This window comes from Platalea leucorodia (genome assembly GCF_965183815.1).
Source record: "Platalea leucorodia genome assembly, chromosome: 3".
In the NCBI taxonomy this organism is placed as follows: domain Eukaryota; kingdom Metazoa; phylum Chordata; class Aves; order Pelecaniformes; family Threskiornithidae; genus Platalea; species Platalea leucorodia.
This window is the reverse complement of record NC_138825.1, coordinates 68,756,868-68,784,784: the sequence shown is the minus strand read 5'-3', so window position 1 is coordinate 68,784,784 and position 27,917 is coordinate 68,756,868. Positions and strand designations below refer to the sequence as shown.

General features: G+C 45.4%; 1 protein-coding gene across 1 annotated transcript in view; it reads left to right on the top strand.

Moving 5' to 3' along the window:
* Nucleotides 1-5,605: 5,605 nt before the first annotated feature.
* Nucleotides 5,606-27,917, top strand: part of RSPO3 (R-spondin 3) — a gene marked incomplete at its 5' end in the record, with an annotated part of 61,383 nt that continues 39,071 nt past the window's right edge. Inside the window, one exon of the mRNA XM_082307403.1 lies at nucleotides 5,606-5,702. Within this exon, the coding sequence (XP_082163529.1) occupies nucleotides 5,606-5,702 (97 nt within the window). The remainder of the gene's footprint in view (nucleotides 5,703-27,917) is intronic.

The window sequence follows — 27,917 nt, the reverse complement described above, 5'->3', positions numbered from 1 at the left end:
GGTGTACCAGATCAGGGAACAAAATCTGCTGGAAAAAAACTTTTTTTTTTTTTTCAGGATTTCATTTTTTCAGCCCGATATTTCCCTAATCCAGTGTACAACTGCTAACGCTTGCACCAGCACAGCCCAGGAAGTGGGAATGATCGAGTCCCTTGGGCAGGTGTGGCATCTACTTAGGCTGACATTACCACCAAAGAAATTCACAGGAAACACTGCTGAAGTGAGAAAACAGCTCCTAAGTTAGGTGTTGTGAATCACCCTCCCAAATACTCAAATCATAGAGAAGTCAATGCCTAGACAAATGGATGTGTTAGAGTCCTGTGAAACCTTTGTTGTTGGTTACTCATGTCCTCCAGCTTTACCCAGTTATAGTTCTACCTTATGGGCTGTCACCACAGGAGAAGTATACTTGGGCAAATTGATGTGTGAATTTAAACCAGTGCAGTTATTCTGGTACTGCCTTCTGGGTGGTTAAAGTTAGTCTAGACCAAAAGTTTTGTTTTTTTTTTTTTCAACTTAGCATACGTTACAAAAACACTTATGCTAATCAATTCTGTTCCAGGTTGAGTATTTACATCCAAAATACACAGACACTTCCATGGAAATGCTGAGATTTTTTCTTGTAGATACAGTTGCTCTAGGCACAGATTCTGCAAACACAGAACAAAAAGTTGGTCTGCATCCCAAAGGTTTTACAATCTGATCGCAAGTCCAAGAGATGACCAACTGATAGATGAATACAGGGAAACAATGACTTAGTGAGGTTTGATCATCCTCATATTAACTGCTAAAACTTCCTTTATGCCAAAAAGTTCTCAGTTTCATTTTGAGGCCTTCCTGTTGGACTTTCTTAACTGAACTGCATCTGGAAGGATTGTACTGCAGAATTTGCCCATGTGTTTTTCCCACAAATATGCTTTTTTTTCCTATGTACAATAAAACAACAATTCATCTGTCTTCCAGTGCGATCCAGAAGATCAGATCCAAACTTCTCTCGAACTGATGAAGGGTCAAGCTGACAGCAGCAGGCTTTGGACCCGGCCCAGGCTGAGGGATAGTCCAGACTGACTTGCTAATTCAGGGCCTGATGCTGCAGTCTTTGATTACACTGGAATTTTATTACAATGACGGAATTGCACAAGTTGGAGATGGGAAAAATCAATTAGGTCATCTACTCTATTTGTTGTCAGTGTAGGATTGTTCCCTACTGCACATTTTGTTAATGTTCTGCCATTACATCTTTTAAATATCTGAAGCATAAAGACATTATTGAAGATATTGGGACTGGATCTTTAAGAACCAGTTTATTTTTTTAAAAAGTACACATATTCTCATAGGTTCAATTTATTGTGAGCAAAGCATTTCTCATCACTCACTTCTTTTGGTTTATTTAGACTATGCAATTATAACCTTCTCTTTGTGATATTAACAGCTTTTGAAAATGCTCATGATGTTACAGAAGATTAACCTCCTAACTGAACATGACTAAAGCACAAATGGGTTATGGTAGGAAACACAGAAAAATGTAACAACTGTCAGATCTGGAAATATGGAAAAGAGTAGTAACAGACACACACACATACTTATATACATGTGTGTGTGTGTGTGTCTGTGTGTTTTGGGTAATTTCTTACATATTTGTGTCTCTGCATGCCTTGCCCACTCTGTGCCTGCTTCTAAATTTGTACAGGGTAAAAAAAAAACATCTGGGGCAAAGACTATCATGATTTGGGGTCCTGTGCAGTGCCAAGAATATTGTTGGTGTTTAACAACTAGTAGACGTGTCGGATTGTGCAACCTTTACTCAAGATGACTGCTCCAGTCCTCTAACCCTTCTCCCTTCAGCAGACATTACTGACCCAGGTCTGCGGGGACACTACCGTGGATACCTCCTTGGTGATGAAGTCTGACCTATGCTGTCTACACCCTGAGCAGCACCTGAAAAATAAGGATATTGTATTGGACATGGTATGCTTCATTTTCAAGTTATGTATCAGTGGTAATCCAGGGCCTTTATTTCTTTACTGTGTTTCCCAAGTTGAAAAGGCAAATTAGTGACCCTTTTGTTCACTTACACAAACTATTTCCAGTCTAGAGAAGAATGACAAAGGGTTAGCATTCAGCTGTCCTGTTCACATGGCTAGTTTTTATGACCAGGGTGCCATTTCAAGCAAGCATCATATCACCTATTATTTGGATATTATTATCTTATTTTGGATATAATCTGAGCATCTTGAGCCCATCTCCTTTTTTCCCCAATTTGTTAGCTATTCTGAAAACTGAAATTAACTTTTTCTAACTATGTAAAGTTGCACAGAGAAACCGCTGGGCAGAAATTGCAATAGTGAAACCATCACACACTATTCCTCTTCAATTAACTTCTTTTTTTTAAACAAAAAACCACCACTTAGCTGATTCTACAGTCTCCTGCTGCTGGTTTTAACGTGGTTCAGTAAAACAGAGGGCTCAGACATCTTTGACTTTCCGGCAACAATAATGACCATCAGCCATTCTCCCCCTCCCCACCGGCTTTAATAAACCCCAAAATAGAGAGGCTCACAAAACCACCCTGGGAGCTGTTTCTGATTCACCCGTTTGAGTCGCAAGGAAATACTACATCCAGCTCCCTTCGCCGTGTGCGCTGCTGCTGGCTCCTCACGCCCCCAGGCCTGGCGAGAGGAGGCTTTCTTGCAAGCCCCCCCAGCGCCGATGCCGGCAGCCCACCGGCCGCAGGCCCGCGCGCAGCTGTGCAGCCCCGCGCAGCCCAGCGCGGCCGCTGGCTCTGCCTCCCGAGGGCTGATGTCAGCCTGAACTTTGCCACCGATATCTCATCAGGATGAGCGACATAAACAGAGAATTGCACGCCAGAGTTTTGCTCTGGAACAAGCTCCTTCCACACATTTCAGCAACATAAATCTTCTCCTTTTATCGCAGAATGGCAGTAACTGTTTATGGGTTTGGTTTGTTATTGTTGTTGGGTGTTTTTCCCCCCCCCAACGGAGCTGGCTTGCTGGGGTAACCTGGCTCTCAAGCATCCTTTTGCCCTGCTTCTTTTCAGATCCCATCTCGAGTCAAGGCACAGCTTTTGTTTTCTCCCGGTCTATGCCTCTGCCCCTCTTCCACAGCAAATAAGCGACCTCTCCCCCCCGCCGCTGGTCACTCATGCATACCCTGCCCTTCTGCTTGGCCCTCGGTCGGCACACACGGCACAAGTCGGTTCCACCAAGGCTCTCAGGCGACCCGTGCAATCCCCGAGACTCCCAACACATCTGCCCCACGCGTCCCCGCTGTCGCGGGAACACATGGAAGGGAAGAGGCTAGAGAGGCAGCGAGCGGAGTTTCTCAGCCGTGCTTTGTCAGGGCAAGGAGAGGGAGTGCACTCTCCGTTTGTTTAATGTTTTCCTTATGTTTCTCGTGGAGCGTTTATTTTTTGACATGCTTTCTCTGCCCACTGGTGCTAATGCTGCTTGAGCGAGCTGGCTGGCTGGCTGCAGGTTGGCTCACACGCGTGTCCCGTCCTTTCTCTGCAGCCTTATTTATTTATGCCACTCGCCTGGCTTGCTCAGAAATTTCCACGCAGGCACTAGCACACGAGAAGTCTCCATCTCCAACAAAACAAAACACTGAGGTGAATGAGCTTTCTTCATGTCAGCGTAGCCCCTCGGCTTGTCTGCCGAATGACTTTTATTTTATGCCTCTCTGGCAATCCCACCCCATCCGGCTCAAGTATCCTGGATTAGAAAGACTTTCCCCAGAGTCCTTTTCAAAGGGAGCCTCCCACAGACCTTTAAATCCCCCACATTTTATGGTACAGATATTTAACAGCTCTGAGAGGGGGCAGCGGGGGGGAGAGACTGAGGAAAACAGTTACAAATAGAGTGGCTGCTCCTCACACCACTGAGGTTCCTGATGCGATCAGCGTCGTTTTATCCGGCTTTCTCTCTCATCCCAGCGATAGCCACCGAGATAAGAAACGAAGCAAGAAAGGGTTCAGAGAAGTCGCCGGTTTTCTCCTGAATCAGCTTCACCTCCCCCTTTCTAGCCCTCTCCTTCCCCCCCCAAAAAGAAACCCTTGCCGGAGAAAAGAAACGCGATACCCTTCTGTCAAACAGGCGGCTGTGCCTCGCCTAGGTGCTGCCGAGCTGCGCCTTTGCCGCCGGGCCTCTGGTGAGGGTCCCGCCGGCGGCGGGGAGGCGGCTGCGGGCACCCCCGGGCGCTGGCCTGGGCTCGGCTCAGCTCGGCTCAGCTCGGATCGGCTCAGCTGGGCTCGGCCCGGCTGGGTTCGGCTCGGCACGGCCCCGGCCCGTGGCCCAGCCCCGCGTCTCCCCCGCTGCCAGCCGGCCGTGGGGACGGCCCCGGCCCCGACGGGACTCGCGGCTTCGCTCTGCCCCGTCCCGCCGAAGCCACCCCAGAAGATGCCTGTCCCGCGGGGAAAAGGCAACAAGGGAGAAAATCCCGAGGAGAAGGAGAGACTGGAGTCTCCCCACCCCCTCCCGTCTCCCCGTCTCCGTTTGAGCAGGGATGTGGGGGCAGCTTCAGGCAGGAGGGGGGTGCCGCGCTGCATCCCCCTCCGCGGGGCAGGGGCCGAGCACACCGCCCCGTCCCCCCCGCCAAGTGGGGGGCTCCTCCCCACGGAGGGGCCGGGGCGCGGGGGGCAGCGGCATCTCCGCGGGGGCCCCGGGAAGGCCGGCGGCGGCGGGGAGGCGAGCGGAGCCCTCCGGGCGGGGGCTGCCAGCGAGGCTACGGAGCCCGGCCGCCCGCCCCGGCCCCGGGCCCGGGCCCGCCCCGCCCCGCCGCGGGGGGCAGCGCAGCCGCGGGGCCGGCGCGGAGCGGCGTCCCCCGCCCGGCCCCGCCGCTGGAGGATGCTCGGGCGCTGATGCCCCGAGGGGGCTCGGCCGGGCGCGGGGAGCCTCCCCCCGCCGTGCCGGGGCGCTGGGGCTCGCCTCCTCCCGCCCCGCCCCGCCCCGGGGCCTCTCCCCCGGGGCCCCGCTCCGGAGCAGCTCCCGCATGAAGCCCGGGGGCTCCTGGTCGGCGGGCGGGAGAGCCGGGGGGGCCCGGCCCACCTGCGCCGGGCGGCTGGCCGTGCCCGCGGCGCAGAGCGCGGCTGCTCCGGAGCAGCGGCGGCGGCGGGGCTGGGTCCTCCTCCTGCCCCCCCGCCGCTCCCGCCCTCGCACACTCCTCTCCCACCGCCATCCATCCATCCGTCCTGTCGGCACCTCGCCCGCCCGGCGCACACACGGGCGCGCACAGCCGCACGCACCCCGGCACCCCCACAACATGCTGCCGGCCACCGGCCCGGCATGGACCCCGGCGGCGGCTGCTCGGCTCCTCTCCGCTGCTGACTCCCCTCTGAGGTTTGCGGCAGGTAGCGGGGCGGACGGTTGGAAAGTGCAATAGGAAAAGCGGAGGGGAAAAAAAAAAAAAAAAAAAAAGGAAGAAAAAAAAGGCAAAAGCCATCAAGCCGGCCAAGCCCAGCTTTGGATCCCAGTGCAGGTATTTCTGCTGCTGTGTTCATCCCTTGCCGACTACCACCCCGGTTTATTTTTTTTTTTAAAGGAAAGAAAAAAAGAACGAAAAGGAGAAGTCGAACTCTCAAAGGGTTACTATGCAATTGCGACTGATTTCTTGGTTTTTTATCACTTTGAACTTTATGGAATACATTGGCAGCCAGCACGCCTCCAGGGTACGGCGACAGGGAAGAAGTAAGTGCGAAGAGATTTATACTTTGATAACTTCTGCCTCCTCTCGCTGTGCTGTTCACCTGTCCGGGGGCTCCTGCGCCCCCGCCGCCCCCGCGCTGGGCAGCAAGTCCCGCGCCCGCGGGGCGGCCGAGCGGCTCTGCCGGCAGCGGCATTGAGTCGGAGGGGCTGAAGGCGGTTTTTCATCTCTTTCTGCTTTTCTCTCTCACCTCACCGGGATGAGCAGAGCTGGCTCCGGGAAGATCTGCGTCTGCTCCTTTCTGGTTTAATGTCTGGTAAAGGGGAACGTCCTTTCTTAGCTCTTTCCATGTCCTAAAGGGAAAGCGCGGTGACACCACAGGTAACTTGTTGCCGTGACGCCTTTCTCCGCGCCGGTCACCATTTAGCGCCCTGGGGGAGGACGGAGAGAGAGAGAAGCCCCCACCCCAAGAAGCAGCGGCACAGATTATCGCTATGGGTTAAGCCTGGCGCCCGGCGATGCGGAGTGGGGGGCTGGGGTGCCGCGGCGCTGCCCGGCCCGCTGACTACCAGCCTTCACTCGCCACCAGTCACCTCGGTGGCAGCGTCCGGGAAGCCCCCGGGTCCATCGGCACTGCCCCGGGTCTGTGGCCCCTGATATTTTATGTTTGGGGTTCTTTTTAAATCCCACGGGATGGAGGGAGTTCGTCCCCTCTGACTTAGCCAGCCCCTGACCAGCGTCGCCTGGGTTGGCAGCCGGGAGGCCCGGGACCTCCCCGCAGGCCGGGGGCGAGGGTCAGTAACCGGGGGTGCTGGCAGCAGCTCCGCGGGCGCTGCCGTCCGGAGGAGGCGATGTGGGAGAGCGGAGGCGAGGAGAGCCCCCCGGCACCGGGGCAGGGGGGAACCCAGGCAGAAGCCAGCCGCCCCCTCGGGAAGGCGCTGTCCAGGCGGCGGGGCGCTGCCCGGGGCGGGCGGGCTCGGCGTCCGGCGCGGGGCTCCGGCGTGGCCGGCGGCACCGGGCGGCTCCCGGGACCCGGGTCCGCGGGGACCCCCGCGCAGGGCCGCCGGTCGGAGCCCTGCCGGGGCGCCGCAAGGAGCCGGCGGCGGCGGCGGGCTGCGGCAGCGGGGGGCAGCGGGACCTGCCCCCGATCCCGCCTCGGCACCCCGCCCGCACCGGACCCGTCGCCGTTTCTGGGGAGGCATTTTCTGCGCACCTCCCGCGGAGGGGCTGCTCACGCCTGTCCGCTGTCCCTGACAGCTGCAGATACCGAGAAATGTCACAAAACACGGCAGCCTGCGTTCGATCAGCGAGAAGTAACTGAGTTACTTCCTCAGGGAGGGGACGGGGCATTACTATTATTTTAATTTTTTTTTTCTCGCTCAGCGCTCGCTCCCTTCCCCTGCTTGGCATGGCTAGCCCTTGAAAGCCTCCTTTGTATGGTTTGCCTCCTGCACACAAGGTTTGATTCACCTAAAGTGCCCCTAAAGCGGAGCCGAGGACGGGAGAGACCGGGGCTCCAGCCCTCCCATCCCCACGGCCGCGCAGCGAGGGATCACTAAGGGCTAAGTAAAACATGTCAGGGCATCCGATTTATTATCCTTGGCAAGGGAGGGCTCCGCAGCCTCCATCACTTCCCACCCACTCCTTTAACCCCTGGCAGCCGCCGGCCCACGAGCTGCGGCTGCCCCCCCCAGCCGCCCCCCACGGGAGCACCCCGACGGGTGGTCGGGGGGCACAGCGGGGGTAGGGGGGCAGGACCCCCCCCTCCGTGGGGCGAGGGCCGGGGAGCGGGCCCCCCACCTCCGCCCCGCTTTGCTCCGGCACCTGGTGCTCGCCGCGCCGGGCCAGCGCCGGGCCGGCGGCGACCTCTGCTGTCCTGTGCCGCGGCGGGCAGCCCGCGGCGGCAGGTGCGGCCCCGCTCCGCTCCGCGGCTCGGCACGGCTCGGCACGGCCGCTGCCCCCCTCCCGCCGCCGTCCTTTCGGCGGGGGTGGGCAGGCCGCCCTCCTGCCCCCCGGCCGGTCGGGGCGCTGGGTGGGCGCAGGGCAGCCGCGATTTCCCGGCACCGGGGCTGCGGCGCGGGGGTGCGGGGCGGTGCGGGGCGCTCCTCAGGCGAGCGCCGGCCCACCTGGGCCCCCTCTTCAGCAGCGTAATTTTCGGGAAATAGAGGTGGAAGTGTTGGCTGCAAATAATTAGCTGGTTGGGACAACGAGGAGAAGGTACCGAGTACTTGCTCAAAGTTTTCCGGTTGAAATGCAAGACTTAAGTTAAATTCACAGCAGAACAAGTGGCTGAAAAACCACAGCTAGAAAGAGTCAGAATGGAAGTCTGGCTCATTATTTTGGCAGCGAAGACAAATAACCGTCAGAACACCTCACCTGGACGTGGTGTACGTCAGCCACTGGCTGAAGTCGTCAAAGCGGGATGGTTGTGAAACACGCTTTGGTATAGCTAGTGGTTATATGGTGTGAAGCAAAAATCAGAGCGTGAGTGTTTATGAAAGTTATTACAAAAGAGGTTACGGTTGCCACTTGCACTGATCATTTTGGCTTTAAAAATCTATGAATCGCTATTAGTGAATACTGGAACTTGAAAAAAATGATAGCGTGCAGATAAAAAAGACACCTGTCAAATTCATCTGTTACATGGGAGACTTTCTCTAGATTTCTATTTCTCCTGCCCAGTTAGACCCCTTTAAGCATAAGTCCTAAACCCATTGCTAGGGAAGTGTTAAGTGTTTTCAAATTTCCATTTAACTTATGTATTTTTAAATACAGTACAAACCAGTTGCCATCAAGCAGTCAGTGAACCAGTGTTCCTTCATTTTGTTTAATACTCAAGTGCCCCATTCTGTGTATTATAGACTCCCACATTTTAAGATAAAGGAGTAATGAAGCCTGAACTAATTCAGAATACGCTGGGCCAGGCTCTCAGCCGGTATAAACTGAAGTGTCTTTGTTAATTTACCCCATCAGAAGGACCTGGTCTTGAAGCATTACTTATTTTGTACCTATTGCCAAAGTAATCTGTACCAGAAGAAAAGTCTGGTCTGCAGTCCTTTCACTCCCCAAACTCCTGCTGAAGTTTCTAGTTTGAGCATCCTAAATTTCAGTCTCATGATCAGTAGTAAATGCGTAGTTGGCTGTACAGAGGCAAAACTCCTCTGCAGTCCACTACGGAATGCAGAGGATTGGATCCATAATTAGACATAGCAGAAAAGATCAATAAAAGTTCAAAAGCAAACATATCATAAGCAAACAGATTTGTTTTTATTCTGATAAGAGCAATTAAGATTAGCAAATTACGTTGTGTGTTGGGGTCCTACAAGAGAGGTTAATATGCAGCTGAGCATAGACTAGCATACCAATAAATAAGAAGTTCTATGTATCTGCCAGTGATTACAGTTTGCTTAGGAAAAATGTAGGATTAAGCCAATAGTTCCAAAATATTTTGGCTCCACAGGCCACCACCAACCCCCAAAACTTAGTACTGACAGTTGTGCACCTTTCTCATTGACCTTTTCACTGACGGAAATGAAGTATTCTTTACTATGGGTCTGTGAATGACCGGCAGACCATTTGCAATGACCCTGTGGACTACCAGTGAGCCACGGACTAAATTTGGAAGTTGCTAGAATAAGCAAAGTGATAGAAAATTCTGCATTTGTACCGCAACTCCTACATCTGGGAGTAAAACTACCAGTATGACTTAGTGGAACTGCAATTCGAATGTAGAGCTGCCATGATGTATATTATTGGTAGCCCATCAGTATCTGATGTTGGCAATCGCCTCCTGCCTTTTGCTGTAATGGCACGTTCATGATACCCGGTGTTCGTTCATTCCTTCGGTCGCTCCTTCGGTTGCTCTGTTGGTTCCTCTGTTGACATGGGACTGCAGGTCTTCCAGCATCTGCTTCTGGTCACAGTCACGAGTGGAGGGCCCCACCCTGCAAACCTCTGTCTCCCTGCCTTGGTTTGCATGCAACTACTCAGGGATTCAAAATTAAGCGGATGTGTAACAGCCCGTTTGAAAACATAGCTATATAAAATAAAACAAAACAGGAAAGAACTGACAAGACACAAACTGGTAAAATTATGCCTTCAGTTTTTTATACCCTCGTGGAGGGTGTCATTCACATGGAGGTAAAATGTCAACAAGAAAAGAGGAATTACGTTATTAGTTAAAATAACAGTGCATTTTGGAAGCAATTTCTTTCATAGTTCACTATCGCTATATATTACTGACAGCTACATGTATGTTTAGGGTTGGCATGGCACAGATGGTAATGCTACATGCTCTATATATAATATAGGTGTTGTTACCAATTTTTTGAGAGAGAAGTGATTTACTATCTGAGTGCAATAATTTAAAGCAGAAGTTAGCCAAGCAAGCAGCCATCAAGTAAACTGAATCTGTCCTTGGGCAGGATTATATTATTCAGTGTTAGTTCTCTTTCAAAGTATTTGTATGCCGCTGATAATTTTTTTTTTTTTCTGTGATGTTTTCGTATTAGTATTGTCAGGGTAAATACTTTGCTGGTGACAAGTGCATCTTTTTTTGCAATGAAATTATATTTCTTATTTTTGGATGAGATCCTGTTTGTTTCGAAATAGACTGTAAAATTCCTATTGCAGTCATTAGAAACAAAAGCAGATGGAGAACCGTTTCATCGTATTTTCATAAACTGTGAATGTATTTTGTTGTAGCAATATCTTAAATAATTAAATATTAGAAAATCACTACCCACTGCTGAAAACGTTAGGAGCATTTTAGGGATAGCCTGCTTGCGTTGTTTTTTTTGTAACTCTATGTGCCAGTAGATCTGTGCTTGAAGTATACCAGCTGCATGTGGAACGATACGTGTTATTATCCCAAGAGACTAAAGGACGTTACAGACCAGTTCCCATTTCATACCTGATATCTTAAAAGGGGATAATTTCAAATTTTGTTTCTTTCAGCTGCTGAAGACATTTCTTATACTATCTAAAATTTATGTTAAACTGTAAATATATATATTACCACAACTTCTCAAAGCCAGTGATGTAGGACGGTATATCAGCAAATATATAAAAGGTCCTATTTCTTTTTGCAGGCAGAATAAAATATTGCTATTATTAATGAGATGGTTTTAGAGCTCGAACCTGCCTCCTTTGCTTTCAGTGGAGAAAGTCCCATGGACTTCACTGGAGCTCGAGAAGGCTCTTTTTCTGCAGGACCTCAGGAAACATTTTGAGTTCGGAAGAATTCCTATGCTAGAGTACTTGCAAAATTGCATGATCCAAATATGTGCGATACCTATCTAGGAAAAAACAATGCTCTGTACCTTTCAAAACTGTGATATATAGCCTGCTTGGGAGGCAATCTCTTTCTTACGCATATGAAACTATTTTACTACTTCCACCTATTGAGCCAACTGAAGTCAATAAAGTTAACTCTGAGATTAATTTCTTCTTTTAAGCTTTGTTATTAGTGTATCAAGCCTTTGCAAATCCCCGGTCTGCTGCTGCTTCTTGCTGTAAATTTTTCACTGAAGATAATGGAAGTTATGCCTAATAAAATCTGAGCTAGGACTTAAAAATCAGACTTACTCATTATCTCTTGCTTAGCGTGCTCATTTTGCTTTCTGGTTAATAAAGCTAGTGTGCTGGCTTGACCACTGCTGTTTATTGCTAACATTAATAAGCTGTCTACTATTTCATATTCAATCATTTATAGACAGTGACTACTAGGAAAACTCATCCATTAAAACTACGGAGGTTCTTAAGAAGTTTTTTCCCCAACAGTACATTGTCCCTTTTGCTCTTGAAATTAAATGAAAAGTTGCGAAAGCCTGGTGGAGGAGATATAAAAGCTAATAAAAAAATAATATTTTTGTCTCATTTCTAATTTTGGAGTCTGAACTACTCAAAATCACTTTGCCAATTTTTTACCAAAATAATGCAGAACAAAGCAATCTTATCAGATGACAAAAGGCAGCTGAAACCATGTACGTTTTTATACAAAAGTCTGTCTGTCTGCTATTACCACAAACAATGCCACAGATAAAAATATTCAGAGAATATTTATTCATGAAAAACATGCTATAGCTCTCAAAAAAACCTCCAGAAGAGCTACAACTTTTTTATAAATAATTGAATAACTGAGCTTCTGGCAATGGCAGAACGATTACTTATTAGAGGCTTTGTTATAATAAAATCCAACAGATTTTAGTAATGATTACTTTAACCCTGTTTCTGTTGTTAGCAGTGAGCAGTGCGATGAGCAATGCTACTTAAAAAGAAGGAACGATTGTACTATGGTTATACGACAGCTGACTAATAAACATTGTAGTGTGTTTCGATTTCTAGATTATGAGCTATAGACCATGCATTTTAAAATGTCAGCGTTATTTACTTGTGTGATCAAAAATAGCACCCACCGAAGCAAAGGAGCCACAAAACTTATATCCCTCCTGTGCTGCTAGGGAAGAACTCAGCTATGGGGACCGGAGCTGAACCCCCACCTGCTCTGAGCAGCCCCCCGGCATTGCACCAATACTTCAGCTCCACACAACAGAGTAATTAGGGGGAAGAACATAAAGAAATGCATATAGTGATACTTTTAAATGAAAGTAAAACCCTGAACCACAGGTCTACACCAAGTTCTGGTAGCGCACTGCTATAAACATTATCCTTTCAAGCTTCTTATTGTGTGTCAGTTTTACGTCCTGACACATTTCATGTTTAAACTTGAAAGGTCCTAGATGGGATTTCAGACGTTTGATATTTCCTGCAGGGTAAAGCAGATTTTGGGGCACTGTAAAATAAAACAGGAGCTCATTGATGGGTGTTGGAATAGCAACGATGTGTGATTCCTGCGGCTTCCTGTAAAGCGCGAGGGCAGACACAGCAAGGCTCAGATCCAAGAACAGGACTTAGGTGCCTAAGGTGTGTCTGGGGCAGGATTTAAACACCTGAGACCCTCACCTTCAAAGCCCTGCTTAATTGCCACCTCACCCTTGACGCACAGGCATGTTTTGTCGTTTCAAACATGAGACTTCAGCTTACTGACATTGAGGGTCCACCTGGCGTGGGAGACTTCTGAGCTCAGGTCCCTTCTGCAGAGACTTTTAGATTTTCTCTTAAAGAAACCCTGGGTAAAAAAGGCAATAAATCGTAACAAATAATGAAAATAGCAATACAAAGTTCTTCCACAGGGAGCACAGGACTGCAGGCGATCGCTCACTGACACTGGAATATAGTCACATGCATCCCTGCTCCCATACCCGGGCCCCCCGAGCCCTTTCCTCTTCTGTGCTAACTAAAATGGATGCAAGCAAATGACCTGAGATTACTTGCAAATCCAGGTGATAAAAAGTCAGTTTATTAGAGCAGATCAACACAGGCTAGAGTCACACTAGACAGAAGAATTAATTTAACTTAGATTTTCTACTCCTGGCCGAATATTTTAGCTGCTAAGGTTTCAGATATGTTAAGGGCAGGAAGGCTGCTGCTCCCTTCTTGATGTGTTTCAAAAGAAAAGGGTGAGGTCTCCTTTTTTTTGTTAAAGAACATATTGGCTTGCAGGGCTGGGTAGCAGTGCCAGGGCACCTAAACCCCCTGGACAGCCAGGATTTAGAGATAGTTTCTGACCCCAGCATTTCCACGTGACTAGGCTGAAAATCCCTTGTTCAGCTTGCTGGGTTTTGTCCATCCCTTTTGGAGGCACCCAACTCTTCCCACTTACTGAAAGGCAACCCAAATGCCTCGCTCAGGGCTGCCAACTGTATTTGGATGGAGGCGTCGATGGAGGGCATCGCTACACAAAGCAGGGATGTTCAGAATAGCATAAATCCTTTATCGAGCACCAGCTCATCCACCCCACTTCTCTTCAAATAACTAACCAGGTGTGCAGCTTCTCTGGTGATAGCATTTTGGTGGGAAGTTACAGCAGAGGTAGGGCTTGAGCCCTTTTTCCTCACCTCCTCTACAAAGTGAGGTTCTGTTTCAGGGGGAAGGAAGAGGAGAAGGCTCTCATGTGAATCAGAAACGTAGGAGCAACCAGCTGGTGGAACAAGATTTCTATTGCATTTCTCGACTAACATTTACAATCATCCACATGAACCAGAGCTACTAAAACCTGACACTTTAATATGTTTACAAAGTTTATGTATGTTATCAGCACATGTAATACTCCCATTAGGATTTATTACAGGTTTCTTTAGCAACAACATTTTTTATTCATAACAGCTCAACTGGTCAGAGAGAGGAAAACAGCCAGTTTCTTCAGAGCGGGCCTCCCACGCACACTTGCCCTGCATTATTGCATTGCTTATTCATGAAGATTACAAACACCAGTGTCGGCGAGTGTTTCATAACCTTGTTTCCTTTTCCTAGAATGTTCATGATTAATTTCACTTTTTTTCTATGCCACTGAATAAGGAGTTGCTGGTTTTATTTTACTTTATGTTACACTGCCGAGTGAAGAATTACCCCTCCAATATAGAACCAAGTGGGACCAAAGGATATTTATTTATTTAACATGGGAGTCAGAAGATGTTAAGTGCATGTATTTAGCAAGTACCTGGAGATGGATGAAGATTCCAGAAAGTTTTAGTATAACACAGAACTGAAAGTAATCAACTAAGATGAGACCTCCTTGTGCTGGGCACAATGGCCACAGATGTCATAAAATCTAATAGACAAGATCTCGAAGGCAGAAAAGGTAAATAAATTACACAATGTGGTATTTTGCAAAAAAACAGCTTCTGTTTTGCCGTCCAAAATGAAGTCACACATTCGTCTTTTGTGTTTATGTTTTATGAAGAGTTGAGCAATAAACAAGTTTTAGAGTTGAGGGTGTATTAAAAGAGAAAGTAGAATTCTGTACAAGACTGTAGAATTTATAATTTGTGCTATGTCCTGGACAAACATTTTTAAGCCCAAGGCCACGGCTTTAGGAATGAAACAACTTAAATGTGCTATTTAAGCTACCCATTGAGGGGAAGTTTCAGTGGTGTAAGAATTTATCAGTAGGATTCAGTTGTGAGTGAATGTCAGGAAGAGGACATCCACATGGCTGCTTAGGTCATATACTATTTCCTAAGAAAAGACCAAAGTTATTTTGAGGAACAAGTAAATATAAAACCAAATTGACCTGGACAGATTGTGGACAAAAATATTTCCCTTTCTCTGTTGGCATCATTTATTTCTGATAACAACCTATAAAATTAGCATGATTTGAGAATGCTTATTGTCTTCCGTCACTGGCTACCATGTTCTTTCATCTGACTAATTCACACTTTAAACCCCCAGCTTCTTTCAAATGTATGTCTTAGAACAAGTAAGCTGTTACATTACTAACTCTGAGTTCAGTATATTTCAGGAAATAACATAACAAGTGGTGACATATATTATGGTTCTGTGGTCTCTTAGAGGTCAAAGTGGGCTCAGTCACTCCATGGACGTGGAAATTTTGGAGGAGGTTTCAAACAGGCTTTCTTTTACAATTTTTCTGTGTACTGTGGATGGATACTCTGATGAACACAAGTCTTCCCAAGCTTTATGGTGGTTAGAAGCACTGGGTGGGGAGCAACTGGAGTTGCGGGGGGTCTTATTCCTATTTGCCAGGATCTGGCTGGCCACAAAGGAAACTGTACCCTTTCAAGATGAGGACAGGCTGCTATTCACCTCTTTCTGAAATCACACCATTTCCCAGCTACCTAGTGAGCAGAGAAGGTCGTTTCTTCCTCAGTATAAATCACACCTGAATCCAGATAAATAGATTAATCCAGAGAGCAGTCTTTTCTTGCATTTCTATGCTTCATTGATTATGTAAAAAAGGAGGATTCTAACTACAGCTACCACTAAAAGACCACCAAGCATTATGAAAGTCAACCCACAATCCTTTCTGAAGCCTTGCATAGTTTGTTGAAAAATAAGTTATTCATCTATGGAACTTGCTGATTGAGCCTTCCACTCAGGTTCCCTGACTGACTGTGGTTACTGCTGCGTGCACCCAAAAAGGGCCTGTGTTTTTCATCTGGAAGTCCGCAGAGACCTTGGACGCATCTTGTCCAAAAGACATCAGCCACAGAAATTGCAGTACTGCATAAAAGAGAGCTTATTCAGAAGCATCTTCCATCTCATACTCCCTGACTCCTACATAACCCTTCTCCAGCTTATATACTTCATCCCCTGGAACCCCCTAAGCCTACAGCTGTAGTCCTAGAGCTGGAAAAACTCCTTTACTCAGCCTGTGCCCATGATCCACTAAAAAGACCTTTATGACCATCAGCGTATATAACACTTGACAAAGGTGTCAGAAAACTGTAAACCTACCAAAAGTGCAGGGTGGTGTTTAACACCGTTCATAAAATATTGACAAAATTCATAATTTTGATGGAAAATTTAATAACATTTTATAAAACATAAAAATATCATTATCAAATTAAAAATATAAATGATAAATAAAAAGAATATAAATGCTCATACATTTAGTCATCTCTCCCTTCTCCCCTACACATTCATATCTACATCTGTATATACACATTCACATATATACATACAAATTCACACAGACACAAGCAAGAATTAAAGGTCTTGACTTGTTCTTAAAGTATTTTCCCTTTGAAATTGTCTTAAAATACAGATAAAAAGGATACTGATAACACCAGACAGAAGAAGTTTTGTTTTAAGCCACACAAAGCCCTTTGGTTTGTCTGAAAACTCCATCTCTTCTCCCACTTCTTATGGTCTGTTCGGTCACAGAAGAAAAAAAAATCACTAGTTTTATATAGGTTAAACCAAACACTAAATTAAAAAAGAAATGCACGGGAAGCTTGGTAGGGGACCCTCTTCTCTTTCTGTTGAGCCTGGCATGCCTAAAACTACACTAGAAAGTTATATGGATCCTTCCCTTTTCGTTTGTGTACAGGTGAAATCTTTATGGCTTTTCATATGACATGTATCATTAGGCTGGAAATTTTTCTTCAGCCAGTGAGGAGGAAAATAATGTTCCGTAGGCTGGGCTCCGGGCAGGGGAAATCGGTGATGCCAGAGAAGAAGCATCTTTCTTTGCCCCCGCAACAACCCAGCAGCATCGCTGCTGATGTTCCCTGGGGGGATGTCCATGCATATGGGTGTATTTGTGTACCTGCATCTGTGCATCTGCTGAAGGAACAGCAAGAAGAGTTAATATTCCTCCCGTTTATCAGAGAACAGAAATGTCATGATCATAAGGCACATGCAGACTAATACGAGGTTTTCAATTAGAGCCTCTGCATTGTTTTTAACGGGAGTTGGTTTAGGCAGAATAAACATCTCGTAAAGGTTAAGGGATTGATTCTGCTTCTAGTTGCAACTCGTGTCAGGAAGCAAATAACTCACAGAGCTCTGCCAGCATAAAATTTGCATGTGCTCAGAATCCAGCCTAAATGTTTATACAAGGCTATTAAAAAAACATGATAGTTGGTGGGGGATTTTTGTTCTCACTCACTGAGAAAAGGAGCAGCATTGCAATCTGCACTTCTCTTCCCAAGGTGCTGGTAAAGGTCGTGAGGGTATTCCACCGTCTTTTGTAAGAGAACAGCTGCAATTTGCCACTTGAAAGTGTGGGATGGATACTTTTACTGCTTTCCCCATGCTGTACTTATTCACCCTGCCCAGCACCGTGTACGCATGAGCTTTCTCCTACTTCACCATCTGCTCAGTTACAATTGTCAAGCTTCCCTCTTCCCTCTTTTCCTGCAGATATTGAACTCAGGCACTATTTCTCAAAGTAGTGACTGAAGTAATCCACAGAGTGAGAACATACATCAAATCAGACTAGCTAAATAAGTAAGCACAGGGACAGACCCAAAATGCTGCATTTTCTGAAGTGGCAAGTGGTAGAGGAACTCTAGATCAGCTCCATTAGCCTGCCTGATTTAATACAGGCATGGTCCATGTCCTCCTCACTATCCATAACATGACTGGATCCAACCCAAGACCACTGGAAACAAGAACTAGCAGGTGAATGTATTGAACCAGAGCAGACCTGCCAGAATTCTCATGTGACAATGTTATGTAGGATATATGATAATGTGCCCTTTGTGAAATTATTTTTTTAAATAATTTTTTTCTCATCATCCTATCAATTCCTGTTCTTCCTTGGTGTCACCCCAAAGGAACACTCCCTTAGTGTTCCCTCTCCCTCACTCCCCTATTTGTACTTATAAGCAAGTTTCCTCCTCGGCACACTTTTCCCTTTTGATGCCAAACCACAACTTATTGCAACTTACAGTTCTGAGCCCAGGGTTTTGAGGAGAAATGGTGGAAAGAGAACAGATGCCCTTGAGCTGTGGTGTGATGACTTGATGATAGCAGTGCGTTTCTTGGTGAGAGAAAAGAAACAGCTTCTTTGATTTACAAAGACCCATTGTAAAAACAAGCTATGAATCTTTGCATATACAAATAGATGTGAATCCTTGGAGCCTTTGTCAGACATGGCCTGGTAGAAGTAAGGAAGGAGATGGAAAAGTTTGCATACTGTAATAGAGTACGTAGCCCTGAGGTCTATCAAATACAAGAATATGAAGGGTGAAGTTTGGAAAGTGGTGAACTATTCTGAATGTGTGAGTTGACATCAAACATGGCTATGGCTGTTTGACCAAGCACAGATACCAAAATGTTCACTCAGTTTGTCTACTGCTCTCCAAGCAGCAGTGCAAGACCCTTCAGGGACCAGTGGAAAAAGTTCACTGTTTGCAAAAATATTGGGAGGGGAGGAAAAGTCCCCTCCATAATGCTTTGCATTTCCCCACAACTTTGTCAGGGAGTGCCACGATGGATGGCAGGGGAACTGGCCTCAATTTAGGACAACTTACAAAATCCTCCTCCTCAGCTGCAGAGCTATGCAGTGTCACAGAAGGGATGGGCAGCAGAGTTCATCAGCCGAACTGCAATGCACAGCACTGCTTGCTGCACTCTATAAGCAATTCCCAGTTTCCTAATGTGTGATGGTCCTAACTTTCCCTATGGCATGCCCTTTCTCCAACACATTTAATTCCTCAAAGCTCTGCACATCTCTATTCTCTCTTGTGACAGCAGTTGAATAATGTCTACAAATGGAAATATCTACTCCTCCTCTTGGCTTGCTGTGGAGCCATAACCCCCTCCCCCAATATATTCAGTCTAAGTGGATTTACAGAGTTAGTCTGACAGTTTCTGAAATAGAAAGCTGCTGGTTAACAGCAGAGCCCAAGCACTGCTCTCTCTATAGGCAAGCCAGTGCTTCTTGCTTCTCTTTAATATGGACTCCCTCTGATGACGTGGGGACAGAGGGGATACCACAGCCCATCCAGCCGTCGGCCTCTTGCTAAGACAGCTATCATGACTGCCAGCTCTTCTTGAAGGTTTTACAACGCGTACAGTTTCAAACAAACATCAGATGAAAGCAATTTTGAGTCTAAACCAAGCACAGCCAGGTTTGCGTTGGTGATTTATTGGCGAAAATCATCAGCTCCTATTACCTATCTCTTGAGCCATCCAGTTCTTTGGCTTCCAGCCATTTCTAGGGCCTGATTCTGTTCCTGTTGAAGTTAATGGGAGGTTTTGTCACTGGTTTCAATAGGAGGCCTTTAACTTTCCAACTTTCTGTCTATAGAGGCTTGAAGTGCTTCCAGGTTTCCATCATAGTCTGCGGTTCTCCTCTTTAAGTCAATTGGATATTAACAGATTGCCTGGGCCCACACCTTGGATATAGGAAAGCTCTAGATCTGATTCAGCTCCCACTCACACACCAGCTTTATATCTCAGTGGAGTCCCTCCTGATTTATACTGGCAGGAGAGCAAGGTCCAACGTTACTTATGCCTGGGTCACTGCCAGCAGAACGCAGAGAGAATTCAAGTCACTTGTTATCCCCTTCCCTGCACCTCTCAATCACAGCATATATGTATGTATATATATGTGGATATATTAGAATCATCTGGACTCTTTTAAGTTATTCACCATCAAAAATGACTTCAAATTCAAGTTTTAAAGTTGAAATAACAAAGAGGGAAAAAAGAGCCAGAAGGGAGCCAGCTGCAAGGGTACTCACAATTTTCATCAGTCTACGGGACACTCCTAATAACATATTTTACTACTTTGTAGTGAACTTTCTTTGCTTCTGCCATAAATATATTCCCTATGCTGTAAATGAACAGCTTGCAAGCTCAGTAAAGTTAATATAGAAGAATAAATCTTAACTACCTAATGTCAGGTCAGAAATATAAATCTTATCTAATATGCCAGGTCAGAAGGAAAGAATACTTTTAGCTGAAAAAAGCAAATACTTTCCAGTGCAGAGTAGGAACTTATTTTTCTCTTTAAAAAAATATGCTGCCCCTAATAAGATGAGTTGAACAGTCTTCTTTTAGAATCTCCAAAAGAAAAATAAACACATAGAGCAGAGTTAATTTATAAAATGCTCCAAAGTTTATCTTGGCAGGACAGTTTTAGGCAGTGAGATTTCTCTCCCTCTCGCACATGCATTCATACACATACACACTGACACACACACACGTCTCAAAATTAGGACAGGCCCTTACAATAGCAAATACTACAGAAAACTTCTATATCTGGATAAATTCACAGGTCCTTATTCAGGCAAAGCTCTCACTTTCAAATCAATGGAAATTTTTCCAAAGCAAGACAACAATCCTTCAAGACTTTTTGTCTAAGTACAGACCTGCTGTGTCACAGTGGGAGATAGTGAGCCGCACAAGTGCCTCCTGTCTCAGGTCCCCCTCCCATGCGCCAGCACTTCTGCCAGCTGTAAAGCAGCGATGCAGCTGCCATCCCCTCCTCCTGCCTGCCCGGGGCCCCACTTGTTGGGCACAGCTGGATAGCCTGGTGGGTGACCTGCCAGCCAGCTGCTGCTGGCACATGGGTTCCCCCCAGGAGCCACAGGCTCCCGTTGCCGCCCATCTTCTTGTTCCTCCTCTGCACCTTCCTCACACACAACTTGCACATCAGAGCCAAGGCAACTTCAGAGGCTGTGGAGGTAAAGCCCACCAAAGGCTTGCTTTCAGCCTCATGGGCTTAGCTTTTTTTTTTTTTTCATAGTCTGTGCACCTGCAATCAGCCTGTGCCGGGGAGCCACAACAACAGGGAACACTGCAGGCTCCAGATCTAACAGCCAAGAGACTGCCCAAGTGCAGCCAACAGCAAACAGCACCGTGCCCTGTGCTGACACCCCCAAACAGTTTGGAGCTCCTCCACCTCTTGCAGCAGCCACTGGCCTTTCAGTTTATTTACTTCAGGGTCTGCAAAACAAACAGTCACTTCCCTCAAGATTAGCAAGAATAGAGGCAGTTTTACGTGGCTGAAGCACAACTCGAGGCTGGTGCGTGCACAATTCTCTGGACCATCCTTGCTCAATGCCACCAAGTTACAGAATGCAGACGCCGACTTACTAAAACCCCACAGAAGAGTGCAACCACAAGTAGGTTTTTCTCTTCTCTTCTCTTCTCTTCTCTTTCCTTTTTGGCTGCTGGGAAGTTGCCAGTAATTTCCAGCATTTGGTCTGACAACTGTTCTACTGTAAATATTTAGAAGAATCCATTAGAGATTAAACAAAGTGTAAGTAACTGCTCCTAAGTGATAGCTCTTATTAACGTTTGCAGCAATAGGCGCTTTACAAACGTGTATGAAAGTCCTGCCTCTAGGCTGCTTGTAGGAAAGGGCAAGATAGAAGGCAGCAGCCAGAACACAGTGTAATTTGAGCATCAGTGTGTTATCATTATAAATAATCAGGGCAGAGACAGCATTCTGTAACGTGTGCACCATGCTTGCAGATCTTCTAGACAGCAACGGGTAGAGTCTGCTATCCTGACCAATGTATTTTCAATGATCTGTATCAGGCTGCAAAAGTACTCAGAGTCCCAGTTTGGACTCCTTTGCCTTTCTCTGGTCTGCCCCAAAAATATTAAAAAAACCCAAACCAAAAACCCCAAGCTCCCTTCCACCCCAAAAGGTATCAAGAATCATTGTGTGTTACAGGGGAAAAGACAAGCACTGCTCTCGTGGAATTTGTAACTTTTATTGTATTCTAAAATTATCCTGACTATATGGTGTCCTAAATGTTCACTGCTCAGTGTGATATTAGTAGCAGAGAAGGGATAAACACTAACAGTGTTCTAGGGCTGACAATGAGATACTTAAGAAGTAACGCTGACAGAAGTCACTTTCCAGTGGACTCAATTTTGAGGATAAAAAAGGCTGTATTTACCACAAACTGAGATGAATGAAGATGTATAAATGCATCTACACTCCAGCCAATTCCTTTGCTGAAAAAATACATAATATTCTAGGAACACAATGAACATCAGGTATATGTCTATGCATGTGCATACCATAGCAGAATTTTGTATCCCAACAAAGGTTGGTGATACTGATTTTTTTTTATTTAAATTACATTATATATTGTCAGTTTGCAGTGAGTAGAGTGTGCTGGTTCCAATACAGAAGAGGTAAAAAATGGATCACAAGACTTTGCTTCAGTGTCCACCTTGCACTGGTTAGGTCCTGCAAGCAAAAAGGATGGTGCTTTCCTAGGGTGGTATGTCTGATACTCAGAAATAATGCATGTAAGGCATCATTTCTAATTTTTCAAGCTGGCAGCCCTCTTCTACTTTCCTGTCCCCTTTCTTAAAGAAAAGGTCTAGATAGTCTCTAGGAGTTACCTGTGTTGTTCATTCTTTCATTTTAGTTCCATAGCCACATCTGACTTTTCAAACTTAGAGTGACCATTTTCTGTATGCGAGTTTAGACCTTTACTGAAGAAATAAATAAAAGCAAGCTGCGTAACTGGGAGAGCTGGGTGTGAGCTGCTGAGGAGGAACATGCTGACTTGCCAGGTACTCCCATCACTGATCGTGGCGGCTTATGGAGTTGCTGGACTCAGTGTTACAGCAGGGAAGAAGAATGAAACTTGTTAAGGTAAAGTTTGGTGCTGCAGGTTTCCCATAGAAAGAAAAGGGGAAGATACAATGCTTGTGATCGCTTGAAGCAGGCTTCAGCAAGTTAAACAGAAAGGGTGGTGGCAAAAGTTGTTATTAACAGCCTCCTCACTAGTTCAGATGTTGGGCTGATGTCAAGAGTGAAGAGGACGGTAACATTTGCTCCAGCTTCCCCTCTGCACAGTCAACTAGTACCCAGCACAAGTGAAGTAAATGTGTTGTTATCACCGGTTCCCAAGCATGAGATGGACTCGAAGCATAGGCAGCGATGTGCCTGACTCCAGTGGGTGCAGCACATTTTTTAAGGTGCTGCTGAGGCAGGGCCATTTCTGACATTTGGCTGAAGTCAGTAGCCATCTGCCAGAGAATGACTGCTACAGGTTGGGTCTGGCCTTGCACCACACATCGTTCATGCCCAAAAGCAGGAGACAGAAAGCCATGAAATGTTCTTTAGGCCTTGGTCTTTCTGAACTTGTTTATAGACTTCCAGGTACTGACACTCTTCCACCTCTAGAGCCAGTAGCCAGCAGGAGGAGAGGGTGAGGCAGCCATCCTGAGCTTCTTGACAGTGGCAAGGATGATGAACATCAGGTAGGATGTAAGGCGATTTATCTTCTGTACCTCCATGTGTGCATACATGGGAGCTTCAGGAAGACAGGCAGAAGAGATGCTCGTGTTCTAGAAAAGCTACAGAGGGGCAGACTAGATGATCTCTTCAAGGAAGAGGAACATTAGTAAGCAGTGTTTCTAAGGCAGTGGGCTTGCATAGGTGAGAGCAACTGGAGTTGTTCTGCACAAAACTCCCCTAAGTGACTGTATTCACCTTGAAATAATAACAATAAGAAGCAGCAGCAAGAATGCACCTCTCAAAACCTGTACAAATATCAGTTCATTTTTCATATTAATCTCCTTGACAGGTTTGCAAGAGGGCATTGTCATAATTTTTCAAAAAGTGAAAAGGAGGTGGATAAGTTATCTTCCAAGACCAGCCAACTGCAGTGATCTTTTAAGACACACAGATCACTTACTTGCAAATCTTGCTAAATTCCAGGTGGTCAGACCTCTTATGTACCTCAAGGAACAAATCTTCCAGTGGATAACTTGGCAGGGCTCTGTTGATTTTTACAGGAGAGTGACATTATTTGACCCAAATAAATAATTTGGCCATCTCCCTTGACTGCAGGCATTGAAAGCATAAACACCAACAACTGAGCTAATCATTGGACATTACATAGCAATTTTCAGGCTATCTCACCCTTAGGCAGGGGTTTAAGATAATTCAGATGGACTGAGCCCTAGAAGTGTCTGTTTGCCTCCAATGATTACAAAATCTGGCGTCCCCAAGCCCAGAGGATCTCCCCCTCTCTGTTCATAGAAGAGTTAAACCCAACAAGACCTGTGTTGACGCTTGAGGAGCCTGGACAGCTGGATCAATCATGGATGTCCAAATCTTCAGTGCCTACAACCAGGGGAGATAAATCCCAGCATGGGTCCCTAAGTGCAGGCACCTTAATTTTTAAAATTAGATAAAAATCTCAGAGGTGCTAAAATGTATTTGGAAGGGAACCGAACCTCCAGAGCTCTTAATTCCTACTCTGGAGCCATGCTTGAATGTTCAAGGGTAGCAGACATTTTAATTATCATAATTTCGGGAGACTGATGGGATATCATTTCCCCTCAAGTTTGTGATGCTGTGGGCCATTCCCACTTATCTTACAATGTAACCATCATGATGAAAACAATCGTTTCTCAAAATTTGCTATTCCATTGCCGTATGGTCGGTTACAGCACAAGCACATGCAATTTGAGTGTGAAACTGCCGACTGAGAATAGAAGCACTTTATGGCCACTTAGCCCCGATATGAATGCATACCCCAGGGTCAGCAGGAGGGGCTATCCAGCCCTACAATTCCAGAGCAGGAGCCACAGCGCAACGTGGAAAAAAGAAAAGTGTAAAAAGAGAGGCTATAATAATAAAGGTAATTTTTCTTCTTTTGCTCACAGCCAAGCTGGCTGAGGGGATATGCTCTTTAAGGCAATGGTGTCTCCAAGTTCTGTATAAGACAGCACCTTAAGCATTCCTCCCAGATGCTAGTTTGAAGAAGAGTGGAATGTATGCTGTAGTTCAGAAAAGACAGGAACAGTGAATAACTTGGCTTGCTATTCCTTCTGCTTTTTGAAAGAGGAGAAGTATTCCACCATTTCACTCCATTTTTACATGAAACAACATTCCATCTTTACATCCTCTTTAAAACACTAATTTATTAGTGCTTTCTTAATTTCCTCTGATATAAAGAATAAACAAACTGAGGAAGAGACCATATTGCTGGAGAATTTTAGATACATGTTTAGGTTTTAAAAAAAGGGAAGGTACTGTTAATTTTCTTTTGTTTTGCCAGTAATTTCATATGAATATTAAACTGCATTAGACAAGTGGCTAAGGCACAGCAAGAGAAAATTTTGTGAAATCAGAAGGATACTTTCTTGAGATTCTTCCCTTCTCTATCCTGCACAAATATATCGTGGTAAAATCAACAAGTCTCCAACCATCTGTTTGCTTACACTGATGCCTCATCCAGCAGATATGCTACATTGAAACCTTATGAGACATAAAAATCCAATTTTGTTCATAAGGCAACAATGTGGAGTTTGTTTTAAGGAAACTGAAGTTTATTTTATTTCTCAAAACTCCTGCGAAGCAAGTAGTTCTCAAATCACAAAGAAAATATTGGATCATCACCCTATATTAAAAATACGGTATTTTTATTTGCTTTCATCCACAATTATTTAATTCTTTTTTTATGTCATCAGAATCAGATTGATAAGCATAACACAATTCACTGCGAGTGAGAAAACGATGATATTGCTGATACTATCTTAAGGCAAAATGCTAACAAACGGCTGGCTCGTCAGCACGTGCAGCCCCTCACCAGGGGTGCAGTGGCAAGGGATGTCTGAAGGTACCTAGCAAAAACTGTAGGACCCACTCAGTGCTTGCTTTCTCAGGCACAATAATTTATGGTTAAACTACAGCAGGCTTCTAGAAAGATGTCTGACCTCTTATTTGAAGCATACATGTGACTGAGATTATACTGCCTCCCTGAGACTGTTGTAATGATTTAACTGCCAAGGCTTTCTGAAATTTGTCTTGGATAAATGCAGTTGAGACTTACTGATGCCCATTTCCAACCATTGATCCGTTGTATCTTTACTTCCAGGAGCAGATAGCTTTATAGAATTTCATATTTTTAGGGGGAACACTTAATTACAGACCGACTTTTTTTTCCACCTAGAGAAAGAAGTGTGCACACCTAGAATGTGCCTTGGGCAAGGCTGGTTTTGGAGAAAACACTCCACAAAGCTAGGTGCAGTTTTCACTATGCTTTTTTATCTCTAAGAACAGGCATGACTGAGGCTTTAATGTATCTGATCTCAGCCCTGTTCTATGCCAGTGTAACTCTTTTGGTGTTAAACTTTCACAGAGCTGTTCTTTACTTACAAAGTCGTAACAGAAGAGTTGGAGCAGGGTCTACCACAGTGCTGTTCCTATGCTGTGACCAAGCAACTGTGTTCTTGATGGAAGCGAAGACCATGAAGACATCCCAGTGCCACTTTGCCTCATGGCTGTGCCCCATCTGCCACCAGCAGCTCTCAGGAATCAATGTAGCATCAACACACTTCAAAGCTTAGCAATCTTCAGAGGAAGAAAACAGCAGTGAGGTGATGCACTGACCCTTCTGAATCCCAGTACTGACCTATTGCTTCAGCATGGGCATTGGGATGGCTATGCCTCCTCCTTGCAATATAAAGCGGAATCAGACCGATAGCAATCATGTTGGGTTTGCTGATAAAAGCCACAATTTGAGCTCCAGAGGTTCCCCAAATGTCTCAGTTCAGACTGGTTATAGCAGCTTTCAAACAGGCAGTGCATTCCCTTTCTTCTCCAAACATGTGTTGTTAAAGAGCTGCTGCAGTCACCTAAGAGAAAGGTAATATGATCCCTAAAGCATTTACTTACATCATGGAGCTGCATCTTACTTGATTGCTATAAAGTGCCTTGAGGACCACAGGGTGAAAGGTCCTACAGAACTGCACTTATATTTGGAGTCTTACTGTTACTGCTGCTGTTGCTATTTGATTATATCGTGATCTCGGGGTTTTTTAAGGATGGTTGAAATTACAATACAGTTTGCAATAATTATATTTATTCTCTTTTTCACATGTCCATGAAAAACTCTGTAATCATTTTCCCTGATCATTTGGCCTCCTTTTCACTTGGCTTCCCTTTGAACACCTCTTTCTAATTTTCTGTGAGAACACCTTTGTTGTACTGGCTTTTTTCCATATGGAGTGTTACATATGATGTTGGTATGGAAAGTATTACATAGTAAACAGCAAATTTAAGCTGAAAAAGATACTTTAGAGATTAATGAATGGGCTTTGAGTCTCTCCTTTCATAGGACACCAGTTTGATTCTTACTGAAATCAAAGCAATCTGTTTTCCTTCATATCAGGATATAGTTTAGTAAGCCCTTATAAAATTATTTAATAATCTCAAAGTTGAAAATCTTTATATTAAAAAAAGCAATGAAATTATCATCTGTGTTGGGTCTCCTGCTGAGACGCAAAGAAACAGGGCTGCTAACTCCAAGCACTGTAGGAATCTTACTCCCAGATACAATGGCAGTTATTTAAAATGCACGAACATTAATTTTAAAAAGTTAATAAATTAAAGTAGTACCAGAAGCCTTTCATAAGCCTTTTGGATTCACATAGCTATGCTTTTTTCTGCGGAATTAGGGAAGAGAATTTATTCTTTTAATCTTTTAAAAAAGGAGAAAAGAATAATGTTTTTTCTCTCTGGAACACCATGAAAACATAGTCATTGTGTTGAAAATATTTGATATTTTATTTTCTCTACTACAAAATTGCCTAAAAATATTGAAAAGTAAAAAAAAGAAAAATAGTTTAAACTTTGAATTAGTTAACGGCTGAGAAGTTCAAGGCATTATTTTCAAAGTTAGCATGTTAAGAGTTAGGCTGTTGCCTGCTTCAGGAAGATATGTGTCTGCTCCAAGCACAAGAGCCTCTATTCAAGAATGTGTCCTTAATTTTAATCAGGTATTTAAGTCTAATTGAAGTCAAGGGGTCTGTAACACATGTGTGAAGGTAACCATATGCTGATGTGCTTTTTCAAATGGGGAGGAATTTAAGCATGGGCTTATATGGTAATTGTTCGGGTTTTCTTTTCAGTTGGGTCTGGGTATGCAGAAAGTAGCATAAAAGGGATCAACAAACAT